General features: G+C 37.9%; 1 protein-coding gene and 1 long non-coding RNA gene across 2 annotated transcripts; one reads left to right on the top strand and one right to left on the bottom strand.

Moving 5' to 3' along the window:
• Positions 1-1,758: 1,758 nt before the first annotated feature.
• LOC108664425 (gamma-aminobutyric acid receptor subunit alpha-5) lies at positions 1,759-21,201 on the bottom strand (the record flags this gene model as incomplete). The annotated part of the gene is given in 11 exon segments (XM_047885699.1): positions 1,759-2,257; positions 2,657-2,765; positions 3,260-3,932; positions 4,469-4,554; positions 4,710-4,870; positions 5,374-5,461; positions 5,841-5,905; positions 6,255-6,392; positions 7,211-7,293; positions 20,664-20,699; positions 20,984-21,201. Coding segments are annotated over 11 exon segments (1,827 nt in total), but the record flags the coding sequence as incomplete, so codon positions are not given.
• On the top strand, positions 18,545-19,609 carry LOC108664432. The gene is made up of 2 exons (XR_001930362.1): positions 18,545-18,671; positions 19,473-19,609. It is a non-coding gene; the product is annotated as an uncharacterized LOC108664432 (long non-coding RNA).
• Positions 21,202-21,514: the final 313 nt, after the last annotated feature.

The following is a 21,514-nucleotide window of genomic DNA, read 5'->3' as shown; positions in this document are numbered from 1 at the left end:
TACAGCTTTATATTGAGTTGACTGACGAAGAACTAGAAGTGAAACGAACAGCTTTGGAAAAATTCAAGCTATTGATTTCGTTGCCAAAGTCCGATTTTCAGTTAGGTAGTTAAGAGTGAACGATAATTTATTAATTTGGTGTACAAATATTTTTCTGTTCAGGAGCTGGTAAGACCGAGAGAAATTTCCAAGTAGGCCAAATCTGAGGATACATGCAATAAAATACAATTTAACAGTTACAGTGAAGCAAATTGTATTTGCCGAAGTGCTGATACTGGAGGATTTACAGGACAAGGAGGTGGGCGGAGATAAATCTTGAAGCAGTTTCAGTGGAAGAAAATGTACAAATATTTTTAAAAAGCGAGGTTGACATGACAACTTAATTGGCAGGGATTTACAGGGGAGCTGTTTAAATATCTTAAATTTAAGCTTATCAACACTTGAAAATATCTTCGTTCCTCTTTTAAACATAAAAATTTTTAAACAGGAGTAATATAGTGCCAAGATCTCATGACGCATTCGCATATTTCTGTATGTTTCTTTGCATTTTAAGGCTTCAGACTGAATTATTCAATCTCGGTTTATTGACAGTCCGTTGTGTTGTCTGTTACCTTTCATCACTGCTTCCTCGTTTGCTATAATTTAAGGTATCTTCGTATTTTCTGCCGGTTGTAGCTTTTATGAGTGTGCTTGTTATTAAATGAACGATAGGAGACCCACTATCGTCAAGTATCATTATTGCGAGAGAGTTGAATAACTTATTTCAAACTAAGCCAGCATTAACCTGTAAACGATGAGTGTTCCCTAGTCAAAACTTGAGATAATGATATACACAACCAAGCATGACTGAGTTTATAGCAACAAAAAGAGCTATTTGTACATAGCTGACTTGGTGAAAGATGGAACCACATTCCGAGTCTGATTTAAATACCTGGCTAATTACGAATCACAATCGGATAATGGTCTCACGTTGGATGAGGTTAAGTGATAAGAGCGCAGGCGGTAGACGCTATCAAGTTATTCTCCCTGTGGCCAAGTTGAACAACATATAACTTTGGGGCTCAGTCATTAAAGTTTGACACGCAGTAGCCGATTAAATAAATAACAATGGGATTCACTTATCGGAGCTCGCCACACACTAGCCGATCAACCAATAACTCAGGGGTTCATTCTTTGAAATTCACCCCACATTAGCCGGGTAAACAAATACCTTTGGGGTTCAGTCATCGGAGTTCGCTACGCAGTAGCCGGGTAAACAAATAAGTTTGGGGTTCAGTCATTGTAGTTCACTGCGTAATAGCCGGGTTTACCGATAACTCTGAGGTTCAGTCATCGGAGTTCGTCACGCATTAGCCAGGTAAATAATCACTGCGAGGGTAGTGGAGATGTCAGAGTTCCAACACATTAGATGGGGTTAACAAGAGTTCAGCCTTGGTGGTGGAACGTATAGTTGCCCATCAAGCTGCTAAGTAGACAATTACGGCTCTGATGGTGTAAACAAAGAGTTCGTCATTCGGTAGCCGAGGTAAAGGGCAAATATACAGAGACTAGTGTGTAACACAACTGTCGCTCTAAACTCGCAGTAAGATACTGATCAATCACAAGCGCAAGTTCCGTCCTAAGTGCGAGGAAATGCATTGGAGAAGAAGATTCGAGGCCGCAGGTTTGCTGAACCTCGTACGGCTACAGCATTATTCACCGTATTGCAGCTACAGCACTATTCGCCGTAGTACGGTCACAGCGAATACGGCGAATAACATTATTCATCAAATCCGAATGGAGTTGATGTCTTAGATAAAATTCAGGCTTTGTCTTGCTGTTGATCAACTCGGCATCGAAGTATGAGTACCATTGCCACATGTCCATCCTAGCTGTTGATCAGCTCAGCATCATAGTACGAGTACCATTGCCACATGTCCATCCTAGCTGTTGATCAACTCAGCATCATAGTACGAGTACCATTGCCACATGTCCCTCCTAGCTGTTGATCAACTCAGCATCATAGTACGAGTACCATTGCCACATGTCCATCCTAGCTGTTGATCAACTCAGCGTCATAGTACGAGTACCATTGCCACATGTCCATCCTAGCTGTTGATCAACTCAGCGTCATAGTACGAGTACCAGTACCAAAGATTCAGCAGACCGTACGACACGGGGAATAGAATCCTCGACAGCTCGTCGATCCTCGAGACCGAGTTGACTGAGCCGGAGACGGTCGCCTCGCGCTCTCGCGCTCGTCTGTAGCTCTCGGAGCCTGACAACACGAAATAAAAAAAATATAACTCGGTACTCACTGCAGTAAGTGACAAAGAGCGCATTTTCTCGACGACGAAAACGTGAAGTCACGGACGGACAGACAGACAGACGGACATGACGAGCACAATAGTGCATTTTCTCCATAAATGAGAAAATGCAATAAAAAGTAACAAGCCACTGGAAAAATAACAAATCACACAGAATTCTACTTCTACAATCAACGCGTATGTGTTCGGAAAATAAGCATTAAGTACTGTATTAAGACGTGCAGTCGGGATGAGAACAACAATACATAGTTACAAAATATTGACTTATTACTGCTACAATACATAGACTTATAACTATCCGGTAAAAGCGGGAATAATTTTATGTGATATTTCTTCAAAATTAAGCCTACCGACAACGCAGCGAGTGAGCTGGAACCAGAAACCTTCTTTCTTGGACGTTTGCGTCTCCGCGTTTCTTTGGTTTTGAATTGAAGTTTCACTCAGCGCTGTGATATTGCTCTGAAAAAATTAGGTAGGAGTTACTTTCCTAGCTTCTACTCTACGATACATGATTTGATTCTTCATTGAAACCTAGACATTACCACCCCCAGGCAGTCTCAATATGAAGTTTATTTTGGCTTAGTTTAGAAAAAAAAATTCGAATTTATTCTCGGATGTCACAATTCAGGTGCAAATAACATTACAAAGTAGAATTATTTAGCAAATTTTTAGCCGTATGTGAAGTCCGAGACATTTGACGGCAATAAAAAGGACACGCGCAGCAGGAGACCTCATATCGGCAATTGTCCACGTCTGATTTAACAAAATATTTTGACTTCAATTAGTTACTGAGCATCTATGCAAGCAACACTTGACTATGGACGACAAAAAGGCCGCCAAAATATCTCTGTGTATAAGATTGAGAAACACTTGCCAACAATCATATTAATTTATATTAATTTTACTCATGCAATTTTAACGAGTCAAGCGCTTAATGTGGAAATCAACCTTACCGATCCCATTGAAGCGTAAAACGAAGCAAATTTCCCTTGCTGTTGCAAGGGCTTGAAATTTTTCGATTGGAGGTCCATTGTTTCACCGTTGCTCTGCTCATGCATAGGAGCGTCTCCTTTATTAAGGCTTACTTGCCCTATGAAACTTGTCTGTCCATACGCGCAGTTCTTAACCTCACACACGGTGTCGAGATGTGCACTTGACTGAGTCGGGACTGAGTACGAATCAAGCCGGTTATTGGAGTCAAGAAGGATGTTTTGTGAACTGTATTGAGATTCACACGATTGGCATTTAACTGGAGGATTTGTCTCTGTATTGAAAAAGTTTCTGTCCATCTCGCCACTGGTGTATACTCGAGTGTTATCTTGGTATCCATGTGATGTCACTTCAGCTTGCACATCGTCGCAGCAAACCTCCTGCTGATTTCCTTGGGTAAACTCCGGCTGGATATTGTTTATGACGTGGTATCCTCTGACAGCAGACTCCCGATGAGCCGTTGAGAGACAGGTTTCGGTTGAGACCGACAGGTTTGGTGGTGCTGGTTGTCTTACCCCTCGGTATTGTGAGATCGCTGGTCCATCGTCTACCAGCAACACGCTGCTTAGACCGATCACGCTAGAGCCGCATTCATCCATGCCGAACGAGTTGATTGTTCGAGGTCGGGTTAGCATCCTGAGGACAGATTTTAAGAATTTACTAACTATTAACTTAATGATTTATCAGCACATTTTATGCGTGTCGCGATGAGAAAGCCTTATTTTATTTTATGTTCAGATGGTGCACCGGGTGTCATGCTAATATTCGTATTTTTATTATACATATTTCATATTTTATGATACGTGGAATTCTCATGATTTTCAAATGCATTATTATGTAAATATTATCGTTTAATTAGCTGGGGCAGATACACGATTCTTTTCTGTTGTTGCCCGAAAAATTTTTAATATGATTATTTTCTGTTGATATTCATTATACATAAACACTAATTTGAAAGTCCCATCAAATTCTTACAGATGTTTTAACTACTATTGAGCAATGATCACTAGTAACGAAAATATTTTCTCAAGGTATACCAGTGCGTAGCCTGACAAGTATACATTTGTCAAGACAAGTGACCATAGGATCAGCCCAGTAGAAATGAGACTGATATTTACCATATTTTGTTGTGCTTGAATTCTACTAGATTAACTAATTGATTAATCTCTCACCTGCGAATCGTGCTGGCTGGAATATCTTCTTCAGTGTCTTCTATGTCCTGCCATTCGCCGTCCGGAAGCGCTTCTCCTGATCCCACCTAATGGCCGACGAGTGAAACTCGTAAGTTATCCCTTACCGGTCATCAATCTTCAACCATTTACAAACTCAAATATCAATGTTAACAATTCACTAATTTATTTTACGGCAATTAAACTGGTTTTTAATTTGATGTTGATATGCAGCAATAAATACCTTGGTGAAGTAATGTACTCCAGCGCACTGCAAGAGGGTAGCCATGCAGTAGGCGAATGACATGAGAATGAACCAGTCCAGCGCCGTGGCGTAGTGAACTTTCGGTAGGTCGGTGCGGCTGTCCAGGCTGATGGTTGATAACGTCAAAACTGTCGTTATGCCTGTTGAATTATTCAGTTCTGTTATCTATATGTCCGTTGAATGAAGAATTGAATTTTTATCGAAGTAACTCATAGATTTTGTGTTAGACAATTTATTTGAAATTGTTCCGGATTGTAATTAATAATTTTTGTAATTCTTACTATGTTCTAAAGATGGAAGGTATGTAAATTGTATTGCATTATTATACAAGTTAACTGTGACTCTAGGGTTTGCATTCGATACGCAATTATTATCGCTGCCTTCGATTATGCGAGAAATCGTTCAGTGTCTCAATTTTCACTCGAATAATAGAATTTTTATTACAAGCAAATGAGGAATTTTCGATTCAATAAAAAATTCCTGATTCACGACTCACCCAGTCCCACTCTTGACTCACTCAGTCCCACTCATGACTCACCCAGTCCCACTCATGACTCATCCAGTCCCACTCATGACTCATCCAGTCCCACTCATGACTCATCCAGTCCCACTCATGACTCACCCAGTCCCACTCATGACTCACCCAGTCCCACTCGATCGCTGGTTGCTTCACGGTTTAACCAGAAAGACACCCACGACAACACCACGATTAAAAAACATGGCACGTACACCTGTAAAAAGCAATAAATATTAATTAAAAACATTAATAAAATGATACTTTTCTATGGAGAACAAATTGGTATAACTAGAAAAACCAAGTGGCATCACAAAAAATTACCGTTGATAAAAACTCGAAACAACAATTTCAAAATAATTATTTAATCAAATTATTCTCCGGAAAACTAGATTATTTCAAATTTTACCAAAAAAGTACTGAGCTATAAATACACTAAAACTAAAAAGTTGTTAGCAAGATTTTTGTTAGTAAACGTATACAGAAAATTAGTTTTTTAATCTTGAGGAATGAAACTAATTATTAAGGAACTAATTACAAGCATCAAACTTATCTTATTTTGAATAAAAAGTGAACAAAATTTATATAAAGTTCACCTGTATGAGGAAATATCCCGTGTGACGCTGCAGGTTGAAATTAACTTGAAGAATCGAATAATTTGCTGTAGGAGAAAAGATTTGAACTGAAAATTCAAAATGAATTGAAAAATGTTTGTAACAGAAAATTCTGAATTCAAAAATATTTCTGCTTTTACAATGAATTTTGTACGCAAACATATGTATGCTTGTATTTTCTCATTGGCCAAAATCGATGTATAAAAGTTATTAATTTTTCTATAATATAAAAATAGTCCATCCTGGAACCAAATTATACAATTTCCAATAATTTCAATGACTCAAACCAATGTTAAACAATTTTGGCAATTGCATGTATCAAGAAATACATAAATTAACCTCTACATGTAATTAATAACCAGACATTTGAACAAATAGGTCATTGAATTGACTCACCACTATCAGTGCGCCATCCCGCGGAGTAGTTGGTGCACTTGGTGTTAAGCAAGTCGAACTGACTGAGCGTCATGCCTGCCTCGAACGTCACCAGTTTGTTGTCCCACTCGTAGCGCACCTCCCGCTCAGGGTATGCGTCTGTAATTAGGCTGTCCGTATTAAGCGAATAATTGAAAGTTTGTTGTCACACTCATAGCGCACCTCCCGCTCGGGGTATGCGTCTGTAATTAGGCTGTCCGTATTAAGCGAATAATTGAAAGTTTGTTGTCACACTCATAGCGCACCTCCCGCTCGGGGTACGCGTCTGTAATTAGGCTACCCGTATTAAACGAATAATTGAAGTCTGTTGTCCCACTCGTAGCGCACCTCCCGTCTGTAATTATATAGGCTGTCCGTATTAAAATGGAATGGTTCATTTTTAATTTTCATTTGTCGAGCCTAATAAAAGATCACTATAGTTAAATTATTATTAACCGAATTATTGAAGGTTTGTTGTCCCACTCGTCGCACCTACCGCTCGGGGTACGCGTCTGCAATTAGGCTGTCCGTATTAATCGAATAATTGAAAATTTTGTTGTTCCACATTCTATTATTCTCGTTAATCCTTTATTGAATGCAGAGAAAAAATTCTATCGAAAAAATGTCTGTCTATAATAGATATGATTTTCTATATTGGGCTATAAGCGAGCCGAAATCTAATATCTCAACCTTTGGTCGATCAATATTTCTGTAATAATAATAAATTATTTAAGAAAGTAAAAACTAATTAAAACATTACTCTAGCAGATTAAATAAATTTTCATTTAGTGAAGATAGTGTGGAACATTCGACCTGCTCATATACTCTAACAAATACAGCTTGTAGATTAAGTTTTATTAATAGACATTATTAGATAAGTTCTGTTCAATTAACTTATTGCATCGCAAACAGCCGTAAGAAATTGCTGGGGCACTCACAGCTGCTGATGATGAGAGGACACGACTGTTTGTCCATCGGGAAGTTGCGGAGCTCCATAGGACACTTCGCCTTGATGGTCAGCCTTCAACAGAAACAGAAATATAGTTCTTATATTTATAAATACGATATGTATATGCATTAATATGTGTAATTGCCGTCCGAAATTAATTGTAAAAGTTCCGCAGCTAGTTTAAATTCGAAATTCTTGAACCTATAAGATTATTTTTATATCAACCAGAGTATATATTTTTCCCTAGAATTTGGAATATTCAAAGACTATAATTTGTAAGCAAATTTACCCTTGGAAAGTTGCTGAGTATAAGCCTTACAATCCAATTTAATTGGACCGAAAGAGTATTTCTTATAGGCCAGTTTCCATATAATTTGGCATATTTATTTACTAACATTTGTTAACAAATTTAGCCTTTGAAAGTGGAAAAGGATATACTCTCCACTTTGATTGGACCAGTAAGGGGTTCGCCTGGAGTCATATTTGGTCTACCGGGACGCACCAATTTATTACACGTGATCCACCATGAGTTGATACTCGAAGGAAATTTGATGCCAGGATACTAATTGATGAAGTGAAAATATATGGACCTCGTATGAGGTAAATATGGCAGGGAGTTTCTGGATTAAAATATACTTTTGCAAAGCATTTATTATTGACAGAAACGCGATAATTATGATGTGAATAGCTATTATTGCGTTGAATATTTGATGCAGGGAGTCATCATATCAGAGCACATTAGTTAAGTTGTGTGTGTCAGAGTGCGAGACACTAAATGCTGCGTGTCTCAGAGTACGAGACACTTGGTGCTGCGTGTGTCAGAGTGCGAGACACTTAATGCTGCGTGTCTCAGAGTACGAGACACTTAGTGCTGCGTGTGTCTGAGTGCGAGACACTTAATGCTGCGTGTCTCAGAGTACGAGACACTTAATGCTGCGTGTGTCATAGTGCGAGACACTTAATGCTGCGTGTCTCAGAGTACGAGACACTTAATGCTGCGTGTGTCTGAGTGCAAGACACATAATGCGAATAATCATAAGACACATAATCAATACACCACTAGCGAATCGATCAGCATCATGCAACATGTGTGTGGGCTCAGCACATGGAACACCTTGTGCTGAACTTCAGGTCCGGCATATGTTGTTGCAGCACACAAAAACGTGGCATATGTCGGAGCAGCAAATGGCTTGTGTCAGAGTAACACATGGCACACGGCATGTGTCGGAGCAGCACATGGCTCGTGTCAGAGTAACACATGGCACACGGCATGTGTCGGAGCAGCAAATGGCGCGTGTCAGAGCAACACATGGCACACGGCATATGTCGGAGCAGCACATGGCGCGTGTCAGAGCAACACATGACACACGGCATATGTCGGAGCAGCACATGGCGCGTGTCAGAGCAACACATGGCACACGGCATGTGTCGGAGCAGCACATGGCCTGTGTCAGAGCAATACATGGCACACGGCATGAGTCGGAGCAGCACATGGCCCGTGTCAGAGCAATACACGGCACACGGCATGTGTCGGAGCAGCACATGGCCTGTGTCAGAGCAATACATGGCACACGGCATGTGTCGGAGCAGCACATGGCCTGTGTCAGAGCAACACATGGCACACGGCATATGTCGGAGCAGCACATGGCCTGTGTCAGAGCAACACATGGCACACGGCATATGTCGGAGCAGCACATGGCCTGTGTCNAAGGTGATGGTAGCAGTTCTGTAAGGGGTAGAAGGTGATGGGTAGCAGTACTGTAAGGGGTAGAAGGTGATGGGTAGCAGTACTGTAAGGGGTAGAAGGTAATGGGTAGCAGTTCTGTAAGGGGTAGAAGGTGATGGGTAGCAGGTCTGTAAGGGGTAAGTGATGGATAGCAGTTAGGTAAGCGGTAGAAAGTGATGGGTAGCAGGTCTGTAAGCGGTAGAAAGTGATGGGTAGCAGTTCTGATAGGGGTAGAAGGTGATGGGTAGCAGGTCTGTAAGGGGTAAGTGATGGGTAGCAGTTCTGTATGGGGTAGAAAGTGATGGGTAGCAGGTCTGTAAGCGGTAGAAAGTGATGGGTAGCAGTCTTGTAAGGGGTAGAAGGTGATGGGTAGCAGTTCTGTAAGCGGTAGAAAGTGATGGTAGCAGGTCTGTAAGCGGTAGAAAGTGATGGGTAGCAGTTCTGTAAGGGGTAGAAAGTGATGGGTAGCAGGTCTTTAAGGGGTAAGTGATGGGTAGCAGTTCTATAAAGGGTAGAAAGTGATGGGTAGCAGTTCTGTAAGAGGTAGAAGGTGATGGGTAGCAGTTTTGTAAGCGGTAGAAGGTGATGGGTAGCAGTTCTGTAAGCGGTAGAAGGTGATGGGTAGCAGTACTGTAAGCGGTAGAAGGTGATGGGTAGCAGTTCTGTAAGCGGTAGAAGGTGATGGGTAGCAGTACTGTAAGCGGTAGAAGGTGATGGTAGCAGTACTGTAAGGGGTAGAAGACGTTGGGTAGCAGTTCTGTAAAGGGTAGAAAGTGATGGGTAGCAGGTCTGTAATGGTAGAAAGTGATGGGTAGCAGGTCTGTAAGGGTAGAAGGTGATGGGTAGCAGTTCTGTAAGGGGTAGAAGGTGATGGTAGCAGGTCTGTAAGGGTAGAAGGTGATGGAAGCAGTTCTGTAAAGGGTAGAAGTTGATGGGTAGCAGGTCTGTAAGGGATAGAAGGTGATGGGTAGCAGTTCTGTAAGGGGTAGAAGTTGATGGGTAGCAGGTCTGTAAGGGTAGAAGTTGATGGGTAGCAGGTCTGTAAGGGTAGAAGGTGATGGGTAGCAGTTCTGTAAGGGATAGAAGGTGATGGGTAGCAGTTCTGTAAGGGGTAGAAGGTGATGGCTAGCAGTTCTGTATGGGGTAGAGGGTAGCAGTTCTGTAAGGGGTAGAAGGTGATGGGTAGCAGTTCTGTAAAGGGTATAAGACGATGGGTAGCAGTTCTGTAATGGGTAACAGTAAATGGGTGATGGGTAACAGTTAGTTCTGATATTGGTAGTTACTAAGCAAAGAGTCAGGCATAGTAAGAAAGCAAGTACTTGCCATGTCTTTCTCCGTGATTGGCCCCATGCTCCTAATTAGCAGATTCATCTTGATCTCGGTGAGTTTACCTACGGAAAATGGTGAATATTAGTGATTAGTTTAGTGTTAATTAAGAAATTTTGAATAAAAAATCGACATTAAAATTCTATTTGATCTTTCAGCAATACTACATCATACGATCCATCAAAGAGAAGAATAAATGAATTTACCAATTTAATGATTGATTTTGAACGATTTCAACTTGAACATTATTACATCACTGTAACCATGTTTTCATATACTTTTCTATAGTGATTCCTGATAAATGAAGTGTTGATGATGCGCCCGCAAAATACAAACGATTTTGGAGTGAAAGACTGCGGAAACGAAGGCACAAGATTTAATTTCCCGTGGAACTCTGGTGAGCGGCTCCACACAGTCGCGGGGTATCTATGATATTTTTTGCCAATAGCCTTTCGAAAGATGCGCTATTTTTTGGCATGAACTTCGTGCGTGATATGAGAACGCTTATCGACTTCATTTTGAACCCTGGAACTTCATCGTCTATATAAATTTATTGGGAATTGCTATAGAGAATAATTTTCATTCAGTAATGATTTTCCCTTCAAAATTGTTTAAATCAAAATAAGCTGTCGTGCGCTCTGGAATGTGAAGAATTTCTGAAAATTATTGTTTCACATTCACCCTAAAACAATCACGGAATATTTTTCGTGAAAATTTATCTAGATGTCTGAATTTTTAATCAGAATTCAAATATTTTTTCTCGCGATACATTTTGATAATTCAATTTCATGATAGATTTGTATATATGAGCGAGTCTAACGTTTGCAAATGTATTTTATTAGTGATCGGATCAATTTTGAATAACATCAACAATTTTATAGAAGGCGAAGCAGAAAAGATTTTAATTGCGCGTCTGGAGAAGCTAATTCATAATACTGATTCCTACTGACACTTTTCCTAATTTTCCTTCAGAGTTCGCGCCACTTTGACAGGACCCAGATTAATAGGATTAATATCCCAGATTAGTTTAGACATGACTTAACTTTTCTGGAGTGAATTAGTGTACGTACTTGTAATGGTTAAAGTGAGTTGAATTCAAACAGTCACTTATAATGATTCAGCATTAACTCCCACCTTCAGCATATCCTGGTCGTATTTTGTTATTGTAGTTCTTCAGAAGACTCTCAAGAAGTTCGCTGATGTTTCTTGATAAAGCCGCCAGGTCTTTTTTCACTCCCGCAGGATGGTAGGAATAAGGCGCGTCCGCATGCATCCCTGAACTCATATGCGACATCGCATACGCATCAATTGCGTAAAGATTGCCAGCATTCTTTGCATATATCGCGTTATGATTGCCAGCATCTAGTGCATCAATCGTCTTATGATTGCCAGCATCTATTGCATCAATCGTGTTACGATTGCCATTATTGATTGCAATGATTGCGTTTCGCTTTCCAACGTCGACTGCAACAATTGAACCAAGTTTGTCAGCACCAACTGTGAAATTCCGATCGATATTGCCTGATTTTCTGGCCTCAATATTCACTTCTTTTGACGATTCCCCTAGAATTGTGTCATATATTTCATCTCTTTTCCGTGCGTTTTTTGGGTGTACCGTATTTTGATGTTCATTGATTTCTACATACTTGAACTTAGAATTTTTGCCAGCTGAGGAAATTTTGTTTTTCGCATCATTTTGTTTCTTTGCAATACGAGAATTTATCTCGTACCAATTTTGAAAGTCAGAATTTTCAAGTTGGACATTTCTACTTGTTGAATTCAGATTGACATTGTTCGGGATTTTACTCATTAGTTTTCTAACCGATGTCTTGCCGGTTCTTATCTCATCTGATGTCCCCTTGGATTCGAATTGTTCTTCGTTATTTTTGTCAATAAAACCATTAGACTTCACAGAATAAAATCTAACTTCTCGCTTGAGGAAAGAATTTTCAATATCATTTTTAAAATCTGATTCGTTGGATACAACCAAATTAGACGCATCTTCTTTATCGTGATATTCGTCAAGCTTCAATTGCGTTACATTTGTTAGGCTCTTGAGAATCAGTTTGTCTTCATCACCATTAGTTTCGTCCAATGTACTATCAGTCGAGATTTTCAATTGATTTTCCGCCGTATTCTTCAGCTGGTGATGCAAGGAATCCAAAGTTAGCGATTGCGAATTCGTTCTGAAAAGAGACAAGAACCTTAAATTGTTGCGGTTATTGGCGATTATCATTCCAAAACGTCCATGACTGGTCCACTCATAAAAATTAATGATCATATTGCACAAATAGTGACACACTTACCGACACCCACAGCACGAGCAGTGAGCGGCCAAGAGCACTGATATTCCCTTTGGCCGGGCCCAACAGGTCAGAATAACTCATGCAAAAGCAAAAAATATAACTCAGTACTCACGGCTGTGAGTGACAGAGAGCGCATTTTCTCGTCGACGAAAACTTGAGGTCACGGACGGACGGACAGACGGGCGGACAGACTGACAGACGGACATGGCGGGCACAATAGTGCATTTTTTCTATAAATGAGAAAATGCGCTAAAAAGTGAATCGCTATTTGGACGCAGTCTCACTATTTTTTCAATATGTACGAGATTTAAATATTCAGTTTTAAAATTGAAAATAATTAATCGATTGTAAGTCTGCAATACATTTATTGCTTCAATTTGTGTTGAGTTAACTTGAACATTCTTCTTCATGCGTTTAATGGGATGAGACAGATCGAGTAAAAGCTGTGGCTCTCAGTGTTTTGGCCAACTCTTCGTTCGTTTGTTGACATCAACAACGAATATTTTAAATCTTAATTCCTTCAACCACAATCTACAATTAATAGAAAATTATAATAGAAAAAGGCTATAAACCTGGAATAACACCCGCTCCCATTTTATCGCGCAATTTTCTCTCTTTAATTACTTCAGTTTTCCGCTTTATCAAGAGTCATTGTTCAGAAGAAGCTGAAGCCTCTTGACTGGTGAAGTCTTCAACTATCCGCTGCGCTATCGCCAGTATAGCACGACTGCGTCTACTCGTCGACGGCTCGAAATCGCCCAAAATTTGATCATACGTTTTAAAGCCGTCTATAACTTCACAATTTCAAAGCTATCAATAATTTTACCGTTTTAGAGCTATCAATAATAGAACCATATCCGATAATTTATTAAATTGTTTTGTTCAGATTATATTTTTTGGTGTAGGCTAATTTAAGTTTCCGCAAGAGTAACTGAAAAGTTACGCTTGAAAATAACAGTACATCAAAATAATTTAGTCCGAACAGTTTTGATATTAAATTATATGTGAATTTTCGCCTGGTTGTTGGAATCGAAATTCAGGAAGAAAGAAAATGTTTGAAGACCTTCAACTCAAATTTTCTGATACATTTAGTATATTTCCATACGAAATGTTTCTGTAGCAGAGTAGAACATAATAAATAGCGCAATTCGTAAGCTCTTGAAATAAATGAAATTTTTGAGGGTACCGGCCGGAGAAAAAGAGATGAGTTGTGAATCATTGAATCAAAGAAACACGCCAAAAATAATTTTGTAAACGCTTAAATTATCTCTTCCATAAACTAGCTATCGAGACTATTATTATTTTTTAATTTTTATTTAAGTTGATTGTTTGTTATTATTTAAGTGGAGGCGGGTAATCTGAGATTATGAATCAAAATAAAAACTCTTCATTCATGTTCGCTTACAATACCAAACTTGATAACCACAAATTAATTATTAATTTTATTTTTATTGGATCAAGACTCACCTTTTAGTAATCAATTCAGTTTCCAAATCTTCATCGTAATGTTGAAATAAGTTCATCTTCTGAAAGGCATCTTTTCCCGTAGTGAATGATCCATTTTTTTCAAATTTTATTTTCGTATTTCCTGTTTTTCTTTCACCAGTTATTTCTTTGACTTTTGTTTCATCTGACATCTTATTTTCGTCTTGTACACTTAATTTATTATTGATTGACTGCAATTCGATGGCCTTACTACTGAGCGATAATTTGTTCGCTAGGGCGTTAAAATTTTGGACCAGAGACACTGCAGGCCTGCTGGCTTGGACGCTCAGTTCATATTTGGTCTCCACAGAGGCACTGCTCTCCACGAACTGCAACATAACTGCTAGAAGCAGCAGCCTACGGGCCATTGTCGTATGTATTACACTTATTATTAATTATTATGGCCAATTTAGTTACAAAAATAATATTTTTTCGGCGAGAATAATTCAGGTTGCACCAAATATCAATGGGAAGTGATGGAAGCATATCAAGGTCTCTGCGTCACACGCTGTTGCGAAATAAAGTTGGAAAATTAATATATTTTCAAATTAGGCCATATCAATACTGTTGAATTATTGCTATTAATACATCAGTGCTAATATGTATATACTTGTGTTGATGTTATAATCACAGCGTTGATTAATATGAATGCAACGGCATTACAGCCCCTTAATATGTGCTTATAATAATACCAACGTGTTATTATTAATATAGCTCTTTTTATAATAATAATATTGCCATGTTAATGTTAATACAGCGGCTTTATCATTAGCATCATTGTGTTAGTATTCATCCTGTCTTGTTAATATTAATATCGCCGTGTACTGCAATATTAATAATTTAATATTAATTAATTAAATATTTGACATTAATATTTAATTAATAATATTAATATTTAATTAATAATAATAATATTAATCATTATATTAAATAATTATTAATATTATTTAATAATTATTTCGTACTGCAATTTTAATATTAGTACCACCGTGTTAATTTTAATTTTTAAATCAATATTGCCGTGTCCTACGGTGCATCATTCAAACTTGAAATCGCCGTGTTGAGCTTTTGGCAGGATATAATTTTTTTAACTGCTCCGCAGTTATAATGCATAGCGTTTTAAAAGAACACAATAGAGTATACCAGTTACGTCGACAGATGTTACCATTGAAAATAAACGACGTAACTGAGGCTGTTTTGAACAAAATCAATGTGTGTTTTTTGAACGTCTATACATTAGTAGGTAGAGTCATGGTAGATCTTGGTAGAGTATTACGGGACATGGTTGTGAAGGCATAATAATTGGACGTAGAGCCTGGGTAGAGGTAGAGAATCTCTAACAGTGCATGCGGATGAAGAGTCATATTAATGAATGTTTATTGTAGAGCGATGATACATCTATTAATGGTTTTGATTAATTTTTAACTCGGTACATGAAAGTAAATTGTAGAGTCACAATACTTGGATGTATTGTTTTAGTGAAAATGATGATACACGTCTACATTCCATTGAGCAGCAACACTTGATTCACAGAAATGAAAGCCAAAATAATATAATTCTTGTCGAACAACAAAACTTTAATATAAGTAATACTCCTTTCCTGCCGTGTAAATGACAGTAAAATATGCTCTAGACAGTTCCTTGACATGCATTTTGAAGTAAAAATGCTACAATACACTAAATAAATTCAAATTTATATAAAAATACAAAATTTTAATCACATTCTTACAACAAAGTGGACTATCTTCTGTTAATCTGAAGAAGATTACTGCAGAGAGGAAATATTGGCCTAGATCCTGAGCATGTCCGGATAATAACACTTAATTTTTTGAGTCTGAGGATTTTTTCTAAGCGAAGTCAAAGTGTGGAATTTTCTGTGACTGGCGTGTTGAAGTCAGAGCGTCGCACCCACCCTACCTGCCACTGCAGTGTTCGCTGCAACACTGCCGAGGCAAGGTTCGGGTGTCTTTATATACCCGGCTGCATTCTCAGATATCTTTGGAACGGTCGCGAGTTCTAACTTTTCCAACAATAAATGATGCTTCACTGTTACTTTTTACAACACTTCTCTTTAACTTCACTTCTTGTTTGTTTGTCTGTCTGCTACAAATCTTATAATCGATATTTAACTCACTTCTACCTCTCCAATCTATCTGAAATTTTACAGACTTGCGTAAAGTTGGAGACAATGCATGAATCAATTGACAGAATATATAATATTAAAAATTTACAAATTTGTTGATATTAAAGAAAATATGAAAATTAATTTTTTAATACTTGAAAATAAAATTAGAAATTCATTGTACATGTGTAACATCTAAGTCACTGGATTCTTTAGAAGTATGGCCTTTAAAAAATAATTTTTAAACGCATATTATTATATTCTGGATAACAGAAATTTAAGGCAAATTTTATGCTAAATAAAAGATAATTTTTTGAATGTGCTCGTATTTAAAAAATCCACTTCTTGACTTTAATTGTAAATGAAATAATAAATACTAATTATAAATAACATTATTATTCGACAATATCTGTAAGATTTCCCGACATTAATCACTATTTTGGTCACGTAAAGCTATAAGTTTTCCGGCATCCAGTTTTCGATGGCCAATCGGTGATTGTCGGAAGCATATTACTGTCCGCAGTTGCGGAGACACAGCATTTTGCAGTGCAAATAACTCCTGTTTGACCTCCTCGTGATTGTCAAGATTGTGTTTGTGCTCCGTAGACAAACATTGTGCGGCAAAAAGGCATGTGATTTTTGTCAATATTTTTTTTGTAGCATTCCTTATGTTAGAATAATGTAGTCATTAGCTTAATTTTTATTTAATCATCTTTTGCGATGTTGACAGCCACCTTGTATTTATAAGCAGTGCTGATCACTTTGCATTATATCTTTTAATTATGAGCCAAAGATTATTTTTAAGCATTACTTGCCGTGTCGTATAATGTATGAGTTCTAAGTCTCAACTTGACTGCATTAATTTTTCTCTCTCTCTCCCACTATTAAGCTGGATTTTTTCAATAACTGCTCATACTGGAACCTTTTTCCAATGGAAAACTGAATAAGCCATTTTAGTTTCTACGTACATATCAAATTTCACGAACGTTATCACATCAAATTTTACGAACGTTATTTTGTTATAGCAGACTTTGTACACGGGATCGATAATTGAGCCTTTCCTTATTTCGATCTTGAATGTTAAGACGCTGAGAATGTTTCTCATCAATCGAAGTAAATTTGTTCATATTTCTGTTTTATGTTTTTCTACTTATGTTTTTCGTAAACGAAACGGAATTGATATGGGTGTTTCGTTGAAACGGAATTGATAAAGATGTTTCATAAACGAATCGTAATTGATACAGCTGTTTTATGCACGAAAGGCAATTGATGATAATGTAATAACTGTTATAATTGATAATTTGATAACTGTTATAATAAATGCTTTATATGGTAGAGTTCATATGCAATCTAGTAATGATAGAGGAAATTATTCAATGGCAATATTATCGGTGATACTAAGGATGATAATAATAACCAGGAATATAAACGTCTATTATATATATTAAATTTTAATACCTATGTTAATGGTTAAAATAATGGAGACGATATGAATTTTTTTCGTGCTAAAAACTTTCTTAACTGTAGAATTTAAAAATCCAAAATTAAAATAGATAAAGAAGTCATATCTTAATCTTAACAAACATCCTCCAGCTTACAACTATTTTCATTATGAATAGAAAGTCAAGTGATTGCTTGAAATCGCGAGTTAACAATGAATTCGATAAAAAAAACGCGAAGATAGTTTCTAACATTTCAAAGAGTTTTTTTCATATAGAATATTACTGAATATTATTCAGGCATTTCAATTGCTTTTATATTGAATAGGAAAATGCAGTGCAATATTTCATTACAAGTGCAATGTTATGTTTTTCTACGATGAGCTGCCAATGAAACATCGTGCAGCTGCCAGCCGAATCAAGTGTTCCAAGTGACGCCATCTTGCACTATTTGATATATAATTTAATCATTCGCTATTGAATACTTGCATTCCGCCCCGTAATTATTGTAGGTATAAAAATTCAAGTCATCTGTTCAGCATTACAGAATGAAGATTTTAATTTCATGGCTATATGCGAAGTGAAAATGTATAAGAATGTTTTTTATTTTTAAATCCATGTATTTTGATCATGTCTGGATTCATTATTTTAATGAACGATTTGGAGTCACAAACGTTATTTGGTACAAACAAATTAGCTCGAATTTATAGTTTTCTCTAAAGATATCAGTGGTTTGAATTTATTCAGGTAAAAATTTATTATAGCTATAAAACTAGTGGGTAAGTCGTTGGATATGATTTAATTATTTAACGCGCGATCTCAGTCGATCTTTAGCATTTACATTTATGAGAGTCTCCCCTCGACGCCGTCTAACATGCATGAGAGTTGAGCATGCAACAGCAGTTGGCGTGCTGCTGTCATAGGAGACGCATGTGTCGCTCGCGCTCCTGCACTGACCTGATATTTTTATTTTACATGAAGTGAATTGCAGCCAAGCAACGTTATTCATCATGACCAACCCCATCGTCTACATGAATGGCGATCAGGTGAGTTAATGGAAATAAGGTGATGGCATTTCTCCTGCCGTTCCATGTTGAAACCATTACGCTGAAGTTTGACAATTATTTATTTAATTGATTAATGATAATAAGTATTGCGAACATTAACATATTATTAAACTGCGGTTATTTTAAAAACTATTAATCAATTGATGTTTATGGAATCGCGCGCGGACCTCTGATGATCCATGAATATTTTTAAGTTTAAAAAATTTAATTAAGCGTGTATAATGTAGTGTATGAGTTGACATAACGAGTATGTTATGGCTGATTGGTATATTAACAGTGGTATATTAACCATGACACACTGTTAGGAGAAGCAATTGTTAATCATGATTTGCAGACGCCCGTGATAAATATTTAATGTTTGAACTCACATACAAAATGTATTGGAACCAATGTGTGTACAACCATCATCCTTAATTCGCATCAGTTGAGGAAAATATCAATCCAATAAATTAATTAATGCCATACATAATATTGAATATAATCGTATTTTTTCGCATCGCTCTTATTCTACCGGCAATCGCAGTAGTTTCAGAAAATGACACATATCTTATGTGTGGTAAGTATATCTTTAAATGTATCACAAATAACATATATATATGTATATGTTATTTGTGTAATAAATAATAATATAATAAATAAATAATATAAAATAAATAATAAATACCTGTATTGCTGGCAGATCGTGCAGATGGTGCTGATGTATACCTTTAAATGTATCATAAATAACATAAATATGGATATTTTAATAATTGAAATAATAAATAACCGTATTGCTTGCAGATCGTGCAAATGGTGCTGAGTGCGGTGCCATACTTGCTGCTGTGCGCGGTGTTCTGGGTGTTCATGCGTCTGGCATGGAGATGTGTTACGTATCCCATGGAAATGCGTAAGATAATACGGGAGGAAGAAGAGAGAGACAGGCACATGGCCTGTGTCAGAGCAACACATGGCACACGGCATATGTCGGAGCAGCACATGGCCTGTGTCAGAGCAACACATGGCACACGGCATATGTCGGAGCAGCACATGGCCTGTGTCAGAGCAACACATGGCACACGACATATGTCGGAGCAGCACATGGCCTGTGTCTGAGCAACACATGGCACACGGCATATTTCAGAGCAACACACGGCTTGTGTCAGAGCAACACACGGCACTCGTCACGTTTGACGTAGCCGTGTTTATTTGTGACGCGTTTGATGCGCTCAAGCTGCGCTTTACTGGCCGCTCTGCATGCCGTGCAAATAAAACACTAGGGTGAAATGAAATGCTTATGCTTGTAAATACGACACTAATTATAAACCTCAGTTTAATGCAAGCATATTGAGCGTTAAATTGTTTATTGGAATTATCAGATACGTGGAAAATTGTAAGGTTGACCAATATCAGTGGCTTAAATCTATGGGCGGTAATCGTGTGTGGCATACCGTTGAACTTTATTAGAGAAATGCAAGTTTTTTTACTTGAGTTATTGAGAACTGAATAATTTAAAAAAGTTGTTAACGCACCGAGTGAAGGTATAGTTATTGCTAAATAATCTTAATATAATACGGATTAAAAAGAATAGGTTTGGAGATGAAAAACTGTTCATGTTCTTGAATCAATTAAGGTAGATATTTTACAATTTCATTATTACTTCTTCGCTTACAACCTCATAAATTTGTAACCGATTACCGTTTACTCATTGACAGGAGAGAATTATTAAATAATAAATTGTTGTGAAATCATATGTGCCGTCAAAAACATTCGAGGTCTCCACACACCTGTTTATATATAATTGGTAATTTCAACTTTTTATCGGGAGTTAAACTTCGAATTCCGTTGGTGTCACCAACCGTAAAAAAATTCGACTTTCCAGCGTGATTCTGAAGAATTATTGTTCCCACATTTCAATATTTGCTAGCAATGAAATTTTTGAACAAATACGTTTTAAACTTACAACTTTGATGAATTAAATTTCTCGTCTCTCACCTCATGGAGTAGAGAATCCTGCCATCCTGCGTTATCCTCAAAGTTTTAATTTCTCGTCTCTTACCTCATGGAGTAAAGAATCCTCTCATCCTGCGTGATCCTGAAAAGTTTTAGTTCTTCGTCTCTCACCTCATGGAATAAGAATCCTGTCACCCTGTGTGATCCTGAAAGGTTTCATTTCTCGTCTCTCACCTCATGGAATAGAGAATCCTGCCATCCTGCGTGATCCTGAAAAGTTTTAGTTCTTCGTCTCTCACCTCATGGAATAAGAATCCTGTCATCCTGTGTGGTCCTGAAAGTTTTCATTTCTCGCTTCTCACCTCATGGAGTAGAGAATCCTGCCATCCTGCGTGATCCTGAAGAGTTTGTTAGGTCTGGTGATCATGTGGATGTAGGAGCCGAGGCCGTTGTGGAAGAAAGTGTCCGGCTTCCAGAGCGCCTCCAGCATTTTGATGTTGAGTGTTAACACAGGGAGTGGTCCTTTGAAAGTTAGGCGTTCGTCATGCCACTCTTGCCGGAGGTAGCAGTCCATCGAATATTTCTGTATGCGGTAAAAGGTGATGGTAGCAGTTCTGTAAGGAGTAGAAGGTGATGGTAGCAGTTCTGTAAGCGGTAGAAAGTGATGGGTAGCAGTCCTGTAAGGGGAAGAAGGCGATGGGTAGCAGTTCTGTAAGAGGTAGAAGGTGATGGTAGCAGTTCTGTAAGCGGTAGAAGGTGATGGTAGCAGTTCTGTAGGATAGATAGATAGAAGGATAGAAGGTGATGGGTAGCAGNCGCTGTCTCTTATACACATCTAGATGTGTATAAGAGACAGGTTCTGGGTGTTCATGCGTCTGGCATGGAGATGTGTT

Source organism: Hyalella azteca, unplaced genomic scaffold (assembly GCF_000764305.2).
Source record: "Hyalella azteca isolate HAZT.00-mixed unplaced genomic scaffold, Hazt_2.0.2 contig2797, whole genome shotgun sequence".
Lineage (NCBI taxonomy): Eukaryota > Metazoa > Arthropoda > Malacostraca > Amphipoda > Hyalellidae > Hyalella > Hyalella azteca.
This window is presented reverse-complemented; position numbering and strand designations above follow the sequence as displayed.